Source organism: Oxyura jamaicensis, chromosome 6, assembly GCF_011077185.1.
Source record: "Oxyura jamaicensis isolate SHBP4307 breed ruddy duck chromosome 6, BPBGC_Ojam_1.0, whole genome shotgun sequence".
In the NCBI taxonomy this organism is placed as follows: domain Eukaryota; kingdom Metazoa; phylum Chordata; class Aves; order Anseriformes; family Anatidae; genus Oxyura; species Oxyura jamaicensis.
Genome location: NC_048898.1, coordinates 11656264 through 11673189, shown reverse-complemented (window position 1 = coordinate 11673189; position 16926 = coordinate 11656264). Strand labels below are relative to the sequence as shown.

The 16926-nt window shown below is 38.7% G+C and overlaps 2 protein-coding genes across 4 annotated transcripts in view; one reads left to right on the top strand and one right to left on the bottom strand.

Annotated features, from left to right (window-relative positions):
- Positions 1 to 1272, top strand: part of ANXA11 (annexin A11) — a 26915-nt gene extending 25643 nt beyond the window's left edge. Inside the window, exon 15 of the mRNA XM_035330688.1 lies at positions 519 to 1272. Coding sequence (XP_035186579.1) covers positions 519 to 578 — 60 coding nt within the window. The 3' untranslated portion in view covers positions 579 to 1272. The remainder of the gene's footprint in view (positions 1 to 518) is intronic.
- Positions 1273 to 2454: 1182 nt separating this feature from the next.
- On the bottom strand, positions 2455 to 16523 carry PLAC9 (placenta associated 9). Of its 3 annotated transcripts, none has more exons than XM_035330694.1 (5): positions 16369 to 16522; positions 16090 to 16264; positions 4984 to 5084; positions 4144 to 4264; positions 2455 to 2644 (listed from the first exon to the last, which is right to left on the bottom strand). In XM_035330694.1, exons 2-5 carry the CDS (start codon positions 16145 to 16147, stop codon positions 2634 to 2636), a joined length of 291 nt encoding a protein of 96 aa, XP_035186585.1. In that variant the 5' UTR covers positions 16148 to 16264; positions 16369 to 16522; the 3' UTR covers positions 2455 to 2633. The 3 variants fall into 3 exon arrangements, with proteins under 3 accessions (XP_035186585.1, XP_035186583.1, XP_035186584.1); XM_035330692.1 differs by lacking the exon at positions 2455 to 2644 and adding an exon at positions 2651 to 2860 and having other exon boundaries at positions 16369 to 16523; XM_035330693.1 differs by lacking the exon at positions 2455 to 2644 and adding an exon at positions 2651 to 2860 and having other exon boundaries at positions 16090 to 16494.
- Between the last annotated feature and the right edge of the window lie 403 nt (positions 16524 to 16926).

The window sequence follows — 16926 nt, the reverse complement described above, 5'->3', positions numbered from 1 at the left end:
CCAATGGATCTTTTGAAGCCAGAGCATCACTTTAAGTGTTTGAACATAATAAAGCGTGAACGTTCATTTGCTGCCCCTTGAAAAAGTATCTATGTTGAGTCCAAGGAAAATGACTTTAAAAATATTTATTCCTTACTCTTTATTCCTATATTTATTCTTTATTCCTATATTTTCTGTACCTGTTGCTGAAGACAGCTTTTCAATAAAAGATTTCTATTGATTTTTTTCCAGAATAGGCAGTTGACCCTGTATACCAAATTCAGTTTGTTGAAGGAATATATTCTCCCGTGGACACTTCCATTCTAGTTATTGAAAGAACAGATTTTACTGTGTATCTTTTTTTTTAATAAGAGTTTAACTCTTATCTCAGCCCAGGTTTTCTCTCTTTTAGTTGTTAGCTTAGCATTTAAGATGCTTAGACCTCATCTTCCTCTCTTTCATCCCCTCCCGACCCCAATACCAAAAGAAGAAAGCAGAGAACAAGCCATCAACTTTTCTTTTTCTGGGTTTGTTTCCAGGGTGATACTTCAGGAGACTACCGGAAAATCCTACTCAAGTTGTGCGGTGGAAATGACTAAATGGAACATGGAGCTTTTATTTTTTTTTTTTAAAAAAAAAAAAAAGCTGCTTTTTAGCTTCAAAGTATCTTTTTTCCACCAAGTAGATGTAATATGAGTTGTTTCTCTTAAAGCAATTACATTTTTAAAGATAATATTGCATCTCTCTTCTCTCCAAATAAACAATGGTAGGTAATAAATGCAAAAAAAAAAAAAAAAAAAAAAAAAAGCTTATGTACCATCTGCTCAGGATTCTTTATAGTACCCTCTACAATTTCAATTTATGAGTGACAGGTTATTTTTCTGCTTATATTATTTTGCTGAAATAATGTGTTTGTTTTCTGGAACAAAATTCACAGTTGTACGATTTAAGGTTGTTTTATTTTTGTATAAACATTATGTGCCATTTTATTGCCAGTTATATTATATGCAGGGGTGGTTTTGTACTAACAGTGATACATGGAGAGAACAGCCTTCAGGTTTTTTGTCTAAGACTGTTGTACAGATGTTTTGGTGAGTTCTGTTTTCTTGGCTTGATTTTCTGTTTTTAAGGAAGACGTGTTCCACATTTCATTCTCACTAGAGCAACTGTCACAAGGAAGCAGCAAAATTGACAATAGTAAACGCTGTAGTTAATGTTCGTAAGGTTTTGGATTGTGCCTTAAATATATGTATCTAAAAAGAGATTATAAAATTAAAGCTGTCTATCTTCTAATGTTGCAGACTATGTTTTCTGTTGTTCATGCTGATCTACATTGGAGTGAGGACTTGCTTTAAGAACTTTAGTTTTCCATAGACATTTTCTGTTTGTATGGACAGAACTATTCAGAAATTGTCTGCTGACAGAAGTTCAGGACTTGACTGACCTGTTCGCTGAGCAATTTTCTGTTCATGATATGTGTAATTTATAGCTGTTTCTTAGTATTTTTGTTGTGCGTGTTGGAATCTCTTCTCTGACTCCTGGAACTTAGATTTTTTTGTTCTTTGCTAGGATGAATGACATCTTCAGCTTGCCAGTCTCAAAATAGAAATATTGATTAAAAAAAAAATTACGAGGGTGAAGAGGCATAGAGTTAGGTCAGTGAAAAGAGGTTACTTATTAATCAAGAATGTGCAAACTCCTCCTCTTATTACACACACATGCCCCCACACACCCCATTCTGTAAAGGTCACACAGGCCTTTTTTCCTAGAAGTTTTGTTTTTGTTTGTCATGGAAGAATTCAGATCTTGTGAATGTAAGTTTGAAACAATACATAGAGTTAAAAGAAAAAAAAAAAATAGTGGGGAGCAAAGATTATGTGATATGAACAGGTAAATAGAGAGGGGCTTGAAACATCCTTCTTTGAAGGAAATCAAATGTATACTTTTTTTTCTGAAACTCTTCAGCTGCCCTACCTTTTGCTGTATTTTTTAATTTTCATGTTGATTGTCTGTGTCTTGAAGATAAAATATCAGTGAATTCCTTTCTATTTTTTCCTCTTCCTCCCTGAGACGAGGAGGGAGATGGATGTTGGAATTAATTTGGGATTGCATTGTCACCACAGGAGGTGGAGGAGTGTAAAGCCATCAGAATAAGTTGGCTGTGTGTTTTAACTACAAATTCTGTCTAGGATGTGCAACCAGAACTCTTATTTCAATCAATGGCAGTAATGTGATTATGTCCAAAGCCAGACCACTATATGTGCTCTACCTTGTCAGACAATCTGTGTCTTGAGAGGACATTGCAGCTGAAAATGTTTCTTCATTGATTTGTACTTTGCCAGGGAAGGAATATCATTTTGAATTAAGGGAAGTTTGTTAGCTGTGGTTTAGTTCAGGATCCCATCTCATCTTGTTTTCTTACTGACAATGCTGTATTTGAAATGCAGTTTTAAAATACAAAGCTTTGAAACAATGTCTAAAAGCAAACACCTTTTTATTAAAAAGCACAAAAACACAGAAGGATAACTACTGCTCAGAACTGTTCATCTCTGCTCAAATTTTGGAAACACAAGAAAGCTTTTTAAATGAACAAAAGTGCAACTGTCTATAACAACCATACTGTTGCATTCATCTGTCTTCTGTGTCTGATGTGTTCAGCTGGCATCTGTGTAAAGAAGATTTGATGTAATTATTCTTGGTTATAAGATCAGGATCAATCTTTCCAGGCAAACATAATTGAAAATATAATACTGTTACTTTACAGTGAGGAATCTCAGTTTGATTCATCAAACCATAGAAGGAAGGTGCTACAGCTCTGCAATCCTTGGACCAGTTGGCAGTTAATGCAACTTCTATCTGAGTGGTACTTACTGTAGATGTGCTGTAAATATGCAGAAGTTGACTTAGGATTTGCATTCTAAATCCACTGTAATGCTTTACTGGGATACTTTTTTAAAATAAATGATACGAAGATACTTTTTTAAAATCAGTGATCACTGCAGGGGCATAACTTAATTGTTACCTATTAACTGCCCCTTACAGAGTTCTGGAAAATTCAATGAATAACAAAGTCAATGAGGACATAGAAATTCCATCTTCTCTACAGTTATGGTGCCCAGATCTGTACAGCCAACTGCAAGAAGAACTAAAAACCAACATAAAATTCTACTACTGTCTTCTTTCTGCCTACCTTATATCACAGAAGTGCTCTGTACTATGCATTTGTGTATATACATAAAAGTACAGCTATATTAAAAAACTGACAAAACTGACTTCAGGAGCATCACTGCAGGATGTTCAAGTCTTTCCACAAGAGGTTTGTTCTCCACCAGCAGTGTGTCTCACCTTGTTAAATGAACTATTGATAGGCAAGGACTGAAGAGGACATAGCGTTATAAGATGATGTGCAGGATAGATATCCAAGTAATTTGTTCTTGTTTAATTTATTCCCAAAATGTTTATCTAAGAGCATGTTTCGCATTAGCGGCAAGTAGATTTAAGATACCAAAACTATAATATTTCCACTAACTTTTTGTTTTTTGTTGCCTTTTTAGTTGTTTCATTTATGTCACACGTGAAACTAAAGAATCACAGGACGATTAAACTCAAGCCTTGCGGCCTTGCCATTCCCTAGTCCATCCTGCTGTTCTAAGGGATCCTGAACTACATACCTGTTCCTTCCTACATGCTTCTTTAATGTTTCCAGTGCTGGGGAAACTACAGCCATGTAATTCCAGAGGTTCATTGGTCTTGCAAGAAACTTTTGTGTTGTTTTGCTGGAATGCATTTTGGTGCATTGTTTTTGATTTTATTCACTTTTGTAGTGGTGAAAAAAAATACAGCTTTCATCTTTGCAGCGGCGTTATTCCAGTGGGCTACTTCAATCTCCTGTGGACCAAATATCCCCAACTTATCAACCTCTCTGTGCACCTTATGTATCTAGCTCCTTGGCTAGTTGGTTTATTAATAAATTTTCTTCTCTTCTCTTTAGTGGTGGCTGTAACACAGTGTCCAAAACGGGACCCAGTATTTCAGCTGAGGCCTTAGCTGCGCTGAATAGAGTGAATAAATTTCTTCCTATCTGGTTTGGAAAAAGGATGAGATATTTGGCAATAGCACATGCAAGTGTTGTCGACTTAAGGTTATATCCCACTAGATACTTACCATCAAAAATGTCCATAAGTGGGGTTCCTGGAGCAATGGGGATATTTGATGTGGTCTCACTGATGATATTGAGGAGTGATTTGACTTCTGATTCTAGATGCTCCACTGTTTTTATTACTTTCTAATGAAAACAAGGGAGGCAAACGGAGAAGAGGGTCAAGTGGAAAGAATCTTACCAAATGTGTTAGTGCAAAAGCAAATCTACTGTCCCATACTACTAATAGCTAATTTAATTTATATTGTGCATTGCAGTTTTAAGTATTTCTTACGTTATACTGTCCTCTAGTGGCACGAAGTACTAGAATTCGGTTTTGCAAGTCTTAAGTTGTAGCACCTCTGTCACCCATAATTTGACTTCTTAGAAGGAGCTTTGTATGAATTTAGTTTTAATTCTTTCTTATTTCTCAGCCACCATCATATACACAAGACGAATCTTTGGGGAGGATGAGAGGAGCTGATGGGTTAAGACTAGAGCTGCAGGAAGTTAACATGGCCATCTGAGAACCAACAGAATGTGATTTGGCAGCTACCCAGCTGGGAATAGTTAGTACTGGACGTATATCTTGTGGATGTTTAAGATGCTGGGGAAAAACATGTAAACATTTCAGCTTTCCTGCAATCCCAGTGACAGTTCATTTATTGTTCTAAGTGTCTACAGGAATGAGCAGAAACTCCTTTGTGAAGCTTAGTCATCTGCAAAATTCCCATCTTGTCTTGAATCTTGTCTTACAGAAACAAGAAGGGTCAGTGGCTAGCAACATAGTTCCTCTGTATTTTCTTTTGTCAAAAGGCTGAGGTAGAGGTCTAATATAGTTCAGGAACCAGTGCAGTAGCTCTTACCTCTTCAATAATATCCAAGCGTTCATGGATTGTATCATGTTCGTGACACCAGCTTCCTCTTCCCAAAGTTCCAGGTAACACATTGACAGGTTCTGCAGCAGCTGGAAAAACAGCCACAGTTAAACTAACTGGGGCTTTTTAATAACAGTGCTTAGCTTTCTGACTTCTGTAGTTGTATTTGGCATGCTAAAGAGCATTGCTTATTAAAGAAAATGTGTTCTGTACTAGGTAGAAATTGCCCAGTAAATACAGGTGTACCCAACTGCTGTGAATGTCTCATGGTGATACATGCATTGTCAAAGATGTTTGGAACAACCTGTTTTCATTTGACCTTTTATTTGTTTGTTGCCTTTGTTTTACACAACCTGTTTTTCTTTCTTGTATATGGTAAGTTTGTAGACTCAACTCTGTCTCTACAAGTATAAACCCTAAGTGTTGGGAAGATCTCACATATTAGTTCCTCTTAGACTATCTTCAGAAGCAACTGGCATGGTAAAACTTTGATGAGCAGCTGAGTTTGTCCACTTATGTCCAGAATGGGTCCAAGCTGGTGATTCCGTTGTGACAGAAGCCTGCCTGTAACAGTCTAATTTTACAATGCGAGGGGAAACAATAAATGTGTGTACAGCTAGTGTCATTTGCTGACCAAATCACTTATTTGCAATGCTGTATACAAAATCACACGTCTCTTACAGTTACCTGTGTTTATCTCTCAGTACTCGACTTGTTGCTCTTTGAACATCTAATTCTGCTGTCGTACACCATAAAAGGGCAGTATCTGCTGGTGCTTTAATGGAGCCAATTTCTCTTCTTAGCTTTTGTGCAACATTCAGTAACTTTTGGATTTTAATACATATGGAACAGTGACAGAGTATTTTAAAACCCACTAGAGTGATAGCATATCTTGCATGATGTTGTTAAAGTTAAGTCCTATTCTTACATGAGCTCTTAAGAGACTGTAACAATGTGAAGGCAGCAGTAACTCATTCTGTTATTTACTTGTGATGGAGAAAAACTGAGGAAACTGTGAGTTTGTGTTATAATGAACACTTAGAAACATAAGAGGAACAACTAGTACTGTCTGTGGTAGTGTTTTGTGAGAGCCGTGATTTGGATCTGATGCAGGACTTCACTGCAAGTCTGTGCCAAGAATTTTGGATGTAGGTATCACATGATGGCAAACACGTTTGTAAGGATTGTAGCCATTGCAGTCTGATAGGATGAGAGGTGTACGGTGGGCTGGAATCCTTGAGGGCAGGGAGGAGGAGAGGAGTAAAGTGTGACTTTATGTACTACATGTGCTATTACTTAAAAACTTGTTTGGCAGAATTTTAGAGAGAATTTTTGATTGCTTATTTGTAGCAAGATTTTTTATTGTTGCTTTTTGTTTGGTTTTGCATTCACCAGGAGGTGGTGCTGTTAGGACAAAAACCCAAAGACGTAATCTGTTCGTTTAATACTTAGAAAAGACTTGAAATATGTCACGTAGTTCAAAGATACCTGCATTGCAGTTGCCTTTTTTTTTCTTTTTTTTTTTTTTTTCCTTTTTTGTGTTTTTGGAGTGTTGTTACTTCATAACTTAGTAGTCAAGTGAACCATGCTGTTTCTAGGAAATTTTACTTACTTGTGTGGTTTTTTTTCCATCGCAGTTGGAATGATATGGGAATGCTGATATTTTATGTCAGAATTGGATGTTACAAAGCAATGGCCAGTCTTTCTATACAAACCCTGTCCTAGTAATAGGATAATAACAAGATAAGCTCTGTTTTACTGTCGGAGGTTAATACAATTTCTGCCTTTCCAATATTCCCAGTCTTAGCTCTCAGTATCAAGCCTGATGGCCTTATGCTGAACTGCTGCCCATCGTGTCCAAGATTGGACCATGAATCACAGGGTTGAGTAGGAAGTTTGGGTGAAGGCCAGAACTGGTTGTATGCATTTGTTTAAGGAGTTTGTGGCCGGCCCTAAGTTACATGCCAGGCTTGTTTACTTTTGTCCATTTCCTAGAAATTGAAAATACATGTGTCACTGTTGGCTAGCATGAGTCAGCGTTGACCACTTCTCTTTCACTGACCGTGCATCTTGTATCATGCTGGTCCTTAAAAGAAAACCCAGAGCTCTGCCTTTGGAGAAGCAGAAGTCACTGTTTGTCCTGCCTGAACCGGACTCTGAGCCAGAGGCTCTCTGACCTTTCCAAACTGGCATGGTGGGCATGCCTGTTGGCACTATGCAGGGACTTCTTTTACCTTTTTCCTGACACAGGACCTTAAATCTTATAAGCGACTCTTCGAAGCAGAAACAATATGATGATCTTACCCCAAATGTCACTTTATTCCTTGCCTTAGCTTAGCCCTTTTGTGCGAAAGAGTTTTCTGTTCTGCACATACCACAGCATCATGCTGTGAGGCCTGACTGCTACTCTGAGCAGGTGTACGTAGAAGGAGAGGTTCAGTACGATGGATGACTGATATATTCAAAGCAGGGCATGTTGGGACAGGTATATAAAGCCAGTTTAAGGCTGTTGCATCGCACAGTGAGGTTTGCAAAACACTGTACAGTTTTGTGTATGTGTGCACCCCTAGAGAACTCAGGGAAGAAGCTGCCATGAAATGCAGGTCTTGGTAGTGCTTGGTTCTTTTGTGTGGTTTGTTCCTCTCCTCCGGTGCAGAAAGAGACAGCTTTCTGGCAGCGAGGGTGCATTGCTGCTAAATTTATAAGTTGTAATGGGCTTGGTGAAGGAGGAGGAAGTGTCTCGTTCTGGTTTGATAAGGGCATCTTAGCAGAACCCCAGAACCAATGCTGTGACTGAAAAAAATCTGACAGACGGTCTAGGTCTCTGTGTCTCAGGAAAGATCTGACAGCAGTTGTTAGTGAGTGATAAGAGCTAGGAGGACGTCTGCTTTGAAACCGAAATGTTTCTAGTTCCCAGTTTTCATGACATGGAGCTCTGTGGGGGCTGACCCAGAAGACAGCCTGTCAGCCAGGGCCTGCGTCTCCATGGCTGGTCAGTGACTCTCACACAGGAGCTGAGGCGCCCCAGTACCTGTGGTTGCCCCCTCACTGCCGCACCAGAACAGGGTGCTTTGGGAGGGGGGGTGGGGGTGATTGCTGCCACTGGCTGGGCAGCCACTGCTTTGGTCAGGGTAGTTTCTACTTTTATTCTGTTTTCATAGCTTTGGCCTGAGGCTTTGGCTGCTAGAAACCTGATTATTACCTTGTTAACCCGCAGCCTTTATCTCTGGGATGGGCTGTTCACAGGACACATCCGGTCCCTTGTAAATATGGCATGCAACTGGGTCACTATGGTCAGGCAGTTCATCCAAAGCAACAATTGTCATGTGCTCAAAGAGAATCACATGCTGCTTATGAGTGTTGCCCTTCTCTGTATTGCAGTTGGTGAAGGAAAATGACACGGTCTGACTTTGGCGCTGACCACCTCTGGCAGCATCTTTACCAATATAATAATAGCAGTCATCTTGTAAAAGGAGCAAAGAATGGAAGGCTGCAGGCCATGTAAACAAATCAGTAATGGCTGGTTAGGATACATCCTTTTCCTTACCCTCTTGCTGCTGAAGAAACATTTTAAAAACATAAATTAGACTTCTTCCTTGCCTATGTGTCAAAGCACGTGTGCAACCCAACAAAACTTTTATGGTCATTTTTAAAGCTAAAAGCTTTTAAAGGTAAACTTTCTTTGTATGCTGTATAAAATACATATTTAACATGTGTGGTTATTTCAATTTCTGGAAGCTTAAGCAAGTGTGCATGCTTATAGAACAAACGGGATTTCAGGCTATTTTCTAGGAGACATATTTCCATGCCCTGAATATATCTTTTGAAACTTAATGGATTACTTTGGACAGATATTTGTTGTAATATTTCAGTATTTTAAAGAGAATGTTACCTTTCAGTTAAGTCCTCATCTGGAAGTTCCCACTTGATGCTTCCTGCAAGTGATACGCTTCATTCAATTCTTCAAGTCCACGCTACTTAATACATACGTGGCTATTTTACATCCAGAATAAGGGCTCACTCATCCAAGATAGCAAAACGACTTCTACTTTTATACAACAAGGATTACGTTTTTATGTTATTTATGCTACCCATCATCTAGAAACGTTGACATGCCTTGTGGCTTTTCTCCTCTGATTAAGTCCTCTGTGCTAGGTTAATGGTGCCCATAGAAGCTGGGTAGTTCTACTGCCCTGCATTGTCATACAGTCAGAAACCAGCAGATGGAGCAGAGAAATTGAGAATCTCCGAGTTACATTTAAGGGTACCAGTAGATGAAAGAACTGCTTTCATGTCTAGAAGTTTAAGCAGGATCTTCTTATGCAAGAAGTCTCCTATTGGTTGGAAGGAAGTGAAGTGGCTGTGTCATTTCTTCTTGTGTGTGTGAACTTTTTCATATAATAGTTACCTGCCAGTATCTGAATTCTAGATATACACATATACCTGTTCTTCCAGTAAATACAAAAGTGTGTATACAAAGGCTGAATAGGTTTATTATTTGTTTTATAGATCTATCTAGGTATACAGATGTGTCTGTTTGTCCATATATTATGCAAATATATAGAAATATGCACATCTTGTTGAGGTTAGTGTCAAGATTCAGAGGGTGATGTTAACTTTCACCTTACTAATAAAAGTTATTACAGGATAGCTTTTGTGCTCCCCTTTATCCAGTCCCAGACTGTTAGCGCTACATATAAGAAAACTCGTGTCCCCATACCTGCATCACAAAGACACCTGATAGGAAAATAAATAAATACATAAACTTTACATGGTTGAAAGCTAGAACAAGATGATTCAGGCTAAGATGCACGTTTTTAAAAGCCAATGAACCAGTTTAGCAATTGAAGTGCCTTCTGCATTACTTGTACTAAGTATCCTTCCTAATGATGCATTAGAGGTCAAACCAAAGTTGCAGGCTTGCTGTAGAAATTACTGGGTTGGGTTCTTTGGGCTGTGTTACAGAGGAGGTCAGGCTAAGTGATCATAATGTTCCCTTTTGGTCTTAAATTCTATAAAATCCCTTCTGCATCATGCAATGACCAGTGTGGTTTTGAAAGTTAACTGAGAGTTCATGTTGTGCTCAGTAGGGAGGGAGATGTAAAACAAAGCGGACCACAAGCCAAATGAAAGACAAATGAGACTGAAATAGGAACCAGATGGCAAATAAGAAACCTGAAATCATGTGATAGATGAAAGCAAATAAAAAGAATATTTTTAACTGTTGAAGAAAACATACTATGGTCTCTGTTCATGTTTTTACTACCTTAGGTTTAGCAGTATCATTTCATTTCTGTAGCATATATCATGAAGTGGTGAGATAGTTTTTAAGAAAATGAAGGTGATAGTAATGGATTTATGTTCCAACAGTAAAAAAAAATCATAAATTTGAGTACATTTGGTGTACCACATAACTAGTTGGTGAAGAATACAATGGACCTCTGAAGGGATTTGCTGATCCTTGCTTAAATTATTCCTTATCTAAATATAGCATTGGACTCAACTTTCAAGTGTGTATATAAATTTAAAGTGTTAGTTCAAAAAATCAGTTTATAAAAATGGTGAATATAACTTATAGCTGAGTACCGGAAAAGTTCAGTTGCAAATATCTATCAGTACGTGGTGCTGTCAGACCCAAGTCCATTTTAGCACAAGTCATATTTAATTGGGGGACTAATTCCAATTATGTCAACCCTTAATTAGATCTGGAAGTAGTGGGTTAACTTGCTGTGCCACTTAGTGGTTTCATTACCGCCAATGTGCCCAAATTCGTTTTAAGTTGTATTATACATAATATAATCTGCATTAAATTTTATTGTTAGTGTGCCAAAGATTAATTGATCTGGATAGAAAGTGTTGTATTGGAAATGCTGATAGTCTTCAAGCTCTTACATGCTTGGGAGCTTATCTGTAACTGGACATAGAAGATCGTAAAGGTTGTGATCCTAAAACACTGCCTAATGCTTAGCTGTCATTTAGACACTTTTGAGGCCCTTCCTACAGTTTAAACTACATGCTTAAAAATTAAGGGTGTGTTGTCTTCAGTGACTGCAATAAAGACTTCAAAAAACATAATATGTAAAAAAAATTCTTAGCTTCTTATATTCTGTGGTACGTTGCTATGCTTCACCGTGGAGGCAACTGTAGGATTTAGTTTCTTTGCTTATATATACATACAAAAATGTGTGTTTGTATGTGTATATATGTACACACACCTTTATTAGGCTGTAGCTTTAAGGCAGAACCACACTGAAAATTCCATATAGTGCAAGCTTGGGGAATATCTATAATAGGAGATGGAAGGTAGGCATTGAATATTGGACAGGCAATTGAAAGTAGAAAGCTCATCTGGAATGGATTATTGTTTTTTTGTTTGTTTGTTTGTTTGTTTTAATCTTTTCAACAATGTGCAAAGTTTCAATGCCTGATTAGGGATTAAGCTGTAATCTATGCGTTCACTATATACCTGTGTACTTAAACCTCTTTCTGAGTACCGAGTCTTGGGAAGAATCCAACCATGGTACAAAATCCAAGGGATTCTTCTGGTATTAAATATTCATGAGCCTCTTATAATAATGGAAAATTCTGCAATAAGTCTTTTCCATGAAAATAATTATTTTTAATATTGAATTTGGAAACCGAATAGCCATATCAAAAGTCAGATTCCAAACTTGCAGGTTTATACTCTGTTTATCAAGATACAGAATATGCCACTATGAATGTTAGTTCAGATCCTAGATCAGTCATGGTTGAAATTAATTCTTTTGTCCCTGAAAGAAAAGTACCAAAAAGGAAATACCATGCATTGTGGAATATATTGCATTGGTGATGATGGTCGGGATATTAGCCTACCACTTTTCTAACCTGTCTGCCCATCAACTTACATGTGAAGTGTTATGTTGTGACTTCTTCTGGTCCTAACGTTCCTCAATTACGTGTGTGAAATACTCAAAGTGAGAGGTGGAACTGGAAGAAATCATAGCTGGTTAGGAGATGGCTGCCATGTATTTCTGCATGAAACTATTTCCTTAGGATGAGTTTTTGCTATTGTGATTCTCATTTCACATGGGATCTTCAGCTCTCACTGGCGCTGCAGTGGAGACTGACAGAGAGTATACAAAGCCATGGATAACCGTGTGCTACCAGTGTATGCTCTTTGTTTCAGGCACAGCAAAATAGCTATGGCTGTTTGCCAGAAGCAAAAGTACTACTTGAAAAACTACTTTACTTCTGTGTTACTGTACTAGTGATTGTAAGAAACACTTAAGTTTTGTATATTTTTATTTAAAGGAAGGAAGATAATGAAAAGTTCCCATGCTGTTTTGGAATATGTTTCCAACATGCTGATCTTTTGAACAAGCAGCCAGGGAATATCTTCTTGTGCTTACTGCTGCAATGGAAAATGACTACAGGAAGTCAGAGTGAAAAGAAAAATGAGCCTATGTAATTTGCAGGTAGGTTACTCTAATTCATCCTGTGGCACAGGAGATGATACCCCAATGTTTTGGGTTGCAAACAAAAGTCTGCCTTTATTATGCATTATTTATGTACGTATATATGTTTGTTTTTGAAATTAATAGGAAGTGTTAGATGTGAATAGCTAGCAGCCATATAGGAGATACCTGTGTATGGAGAAGAGTACGAGCTGTTTCAGGAAGAAGAGGAGCTGTGCTGAAGCATATGTTAAGAATGTAAGTTATGTAGAATGAGTGAGCTTAAGTCCTGTTTGAGAATGGAGTAGGTGAGATATGTGAATATTTGCTGCTACCATAAATTTCAAGATGACCATTGGTATCTGGGGATAAAGAGTTCTTCAAATGTACGAGGATGTGGCTTTTGGTCTGTGTGTAGTAATAGGAGCTATGATCATGGGGAGCGAGGTGTGAGGTGAGCCTGCAACTTGTTAGTCAGCTCTGTGGCTGTGTAGTTTACATATGAGTAAGTTATGGCAGTAGAAAGAAATACGATAGTACAATGAAAGACAATCCTTGTAGTTTTGTCCTAATACTTTAAAAAAAAAATAAAAAATCCTAGGAATACGACCAAAGCTGTGTTCTCCTGTGGCAAACAGTTCACGTGTACTGCAGCAGCTCAGGAAGTAGAATAGTGATAGATAACACAAGCATACCAGATCCCAGCATTTGTGGCCAAGGCCAACAGCTGTCTCACACAGAGCAGATCAGCTGGATTTATAAATACAGCTGGTGCAGATGAACAGCAGGAGTCCTGTATTTCCAGACCCCTGGCTTCCTTGGAGTTTGATAATAACCTTTGCTTTACACATGGAGACCAGATAACTCAATAAATACCTTTATAACTAAATATAACAAAACATAGGGTTTTACAGATATGTAAAATCTGTATAAGGACTCACTTCTACACTGAACCCCTATATTCAGGTGCCTCGTGTTCTCAAGAAACACATTGACATCTGGGCACGCTTTATTGTGACAAACTTTCTCTTCTTTCTTGTTGGAGATCAGAGATGGGTGTTTACAAAGACTTATCTTTGAACTGGAGATGGTAATGGCTGTAGTTTTCTGTAAGTACAGAAAATACAAGTGATGTGGGGTGTAGGTTAAACTATCAGTGGTTTATTAATATATATAGATACATCTAAGTCCAAGTCTGATTTCAGATGGTACCTCTCATAAGTTTTACTGTGGATTTGATTATAAAATACAGTAGTTTAATCTCTTGGAGCCAAAATACTTGCTATGAGAAAGCAAGCAGTCAATTCTGGGAAAAAAATAGGCTGTTCTGAAGGTGTATTTTTTTTTTCTCTGAAGGTTCTAGTCAATAGTTTACCTCAGATTACTGCATATCTCCATCACAATAGCCCTTTTCACTCCAGAAGATCCCAGATGTTCTGAAAAGTCATACTATGTTAGCTGAATGAAGAAAAAACGTTATCTTATTTGGTTTACTTAGAGTTAAAACCAAATGAATTTCTGCTGTTTAAAAACAAATCACACCACAGTGTGGAGTATTGAGCAGCAGTGCCTCCCCTCAAGCTCTCTTGTTGCTCTCCCCAGTAGCATGCTCAGTATTTGGTTTGCTCATCTAAATGGAGCACGTCATGGGTCCGAGCATGTTTACCTGTCTGTCAAATAATTGTTTACCCAAGGACTCCGGGTCACCTCTCCACCATGCATAAACACATGGGAGACACTGTGCTGTTGGAGTGTTGCACCCTCACAACAATTTGCCCAGAGCTTTTGTAAGAATGCAAATATGTTTAAATGGGGCAGGTATCGAATGGTCCAGTGCCTCTGGCTATGTTAAATGCTATGTTTGAGCAGCAGCGGCACCCCACAAACTAACCTACCAACAGCGGCAAGGAATGAAAAGCTGCAGCCATTAACTCGGAGTGTGTGATTAATCCAAAAGGGAACCCATGCTAGCCCTTCATCTTGAGTTGTTTGAAGTCTGAGCTCTGTGAATATGAAATTGTTTCTGCTAATGGCTGAATTAAAACATAAACTCTACTTTAGCCATCCTCAAAGCATATTTGAGAGGAACTGTTGCCAAACAGAACAGAAAAAAACAATGGATGAATCATGGGGGTGGTGGAGAGCGGTCAGGGGAAGGATCTGTACGGAAATCAAAAGTCAGATTCCCATCTCAAAGGTAGCAAAGGGAGAAAAGGGAGGCCTTTTTTAAGCCTGTCAGCCAGCCAGGATATTCACCTGGCTGTGACAGACACAAGTTCAAATCCTTCCTCAGTGTGACTTGAAGAAAATGGTCCAGGGCCAGCATGGACCGTAGATTCCCACCTCCCAAGAAAATATCCCCTTTCTGCCTCTCTTTGGCAAGAGCTGTTCTGAGATGGGGTTCTTTTTTCTTATTCTTAAAAAAAAAAAAAAAAAAAAAAAAAAAAAAAAAAAAACTCTTTTGAATCTTTTCCATCTTACACAAAATACTCTGCTGAGACAGTGAAAATTATTCCTTAACTGAGTAGCTACCACCTGGCATAACACTGGGTAGTTGTCTCCACCGCAGTTGATATTCAAATACTGTTTTATTTGGCTAAGTTTTACCTGAGTTTGCTAATGATTTCAGCTTAGACCAAATTACATTTTTTGGGAATAAACAAAACCACTTTTCCAGCAGTTTTCATGGGGTGAAAACAAGTCAGAGTGCCCTTGCTGGGACTGATAGTTCAGTTCATCACTGTTAAATGTTATAAAACCAGTTGCGTGGGAAAGAAACCGGGCAAGGAAGGGTGACTGGGACTTTGGGGAAAAGGGACTAACAGTTTTTTGGGAAATGTTTTGATTGTAATGGAAACTCACTACCCTGCCATGAAATACAAACATTGTATGTTGTCAAGAAGTCTGAGCAGAGGGAAAATGATTTGAGGCCTCAGCTAGCAGAAAACACATAATACAAACAGGCTGTGTAGCCAGGTTTGTGGTAACACAGGGACTATAAACCTTGAACTAGCTAAACAGAATAGCTTTCAGTCACACCACCAGCTGCAATGTGATTACAGGTTAGTCTAGTGCCAGACCTGCTGTTAATGAAAGTAAAATGTAGATGCCAGTTTATCAGAAGTTGTCTGTTTATACTTGTTACTCCTAAGGTATTTGAAGAAGGTGTTATTTGTCTCAAAAATCGCAGGAATAAGTAATACAAAGCAGCAGAGAAAAAAATACAGTACGGTTAACAGCAGCTCTATAAGGAAGGGTTTGTAGAAAGGAAAATGTTTCTCTATTCACCTTGAACTTTGATCTCATTTCTGAGTGGATTAGTGTGCATGTTATTAAGGCTCCAAAGCAGTAATTATGGAGTGGCAGGGCACTGGATGCAGCACATGAATGTGGCTGTAATTTTCTCAAAATACAGTGATAGTCTCCCATGAGTAGAGAAAAACCTCTAACGGTGCAGTATGCCTCCTCAAGCCCAGAGCAGCACAACATTGGAGGTTTTTTTTCTGTTAAAAAACAATATTCCCACAGAATTCTGACACAAAGCTGTGTCACCTTCATATAAAACCCACAGTGGTGGCAATTCCGTATCTCCCCCACCCACCCAACGCAAAGACTTTTACTGTGCCATGGTTTTCTGCTTGAGAAGCTTGGAATCACTCACCTAAAAGATCCCGCTCCTGCAGGACTACAATAAACGCCAGCGCCCAGATGAAAAGCATGGTTTCAAACCCTCCACGCTCTGTCGTAGTCCTGGTGGAGAGCACGGCAGGCTCCCTCCCTGGCTTTACATAGACTCCTCTGTCCGTCCTGCCGTTCGTGCTGATGTTTAGCCAGAGCTAGGAGGAAATACGTTCAGGCTGAGCCAAGATTCTTAGGCTGTGCTTTTTCTCTTCCCTCCTTTTAAAAAACACCCTTCCAGCTCCACAAAAAGTCCAGTTACCCAGGCAAGCTGGCAGTGGTCCAAGCTGCCCAAAGTTTTTACCCTTATATTTATTTATGCAGCCTACAACTGGAATGTGCTGAAGAGCTTTGAATCCTGTAAATGCAGCAAATGGGGCTAGAGAAGAAGTGAGAGAAGAGGAAGGGGTTTGGGGTGTTTCTTTCCCTAGGGCGGGGAAAGCAGGAATACTGGAAAACACAGCATCTTTAGGGTTGAAAAAAAAAAAAAAAAAAAAAAAAAGTGTTCTTTTCATTATGTGTTCCTTTTTAAGACTGCAGAAAAACCTCTTTTGGGCAGGTAAAAGTCCTGCTGGTTTGAGTGTGGCAGCACTGTGGGAGGCAGTAACTTTTTGCGGTGCCTTGTGTTCAGAAAGCATCGTTAGGAACTCCCGATGAGCCTCTGAGCTCTTCTCAGTTGGGAAGGTGTTTGAAGTAGGTTTGACTTGGAGCAAAAATAGCATTATGTGCAAAATGATAATGTGATTGATTTTGAGCAGGGTCTTAATTAAATGTTAACTGTTTGTCTTGAGAGTTCATAGGTGTTGACTGCTAAGTGTTA

Coding starts and splice junctions, on each gene's coding strand:
- PLAC9 (XM_035330692.1), bottom strand. CDS start 16,147: ATGCTTTTCATCTGGGCGCTGGCGTTTATTGTAGTCCTGCAGGAGCGG. Junction 5,085..16,089: donor GCAGGAGCGGGATCTTTTAG/GTGAGTGATTCC, acceptor CTGTTTTTCCAG/CTGCTGCAGAACCTGTCAAT. Junction 4,265..4,983: donor GCTTGGATATTATTGAAGAG/GTAAGAGCTACT, acceptor TGTTTTCATTAG/AAAGTAATAAAAACAGTGGA.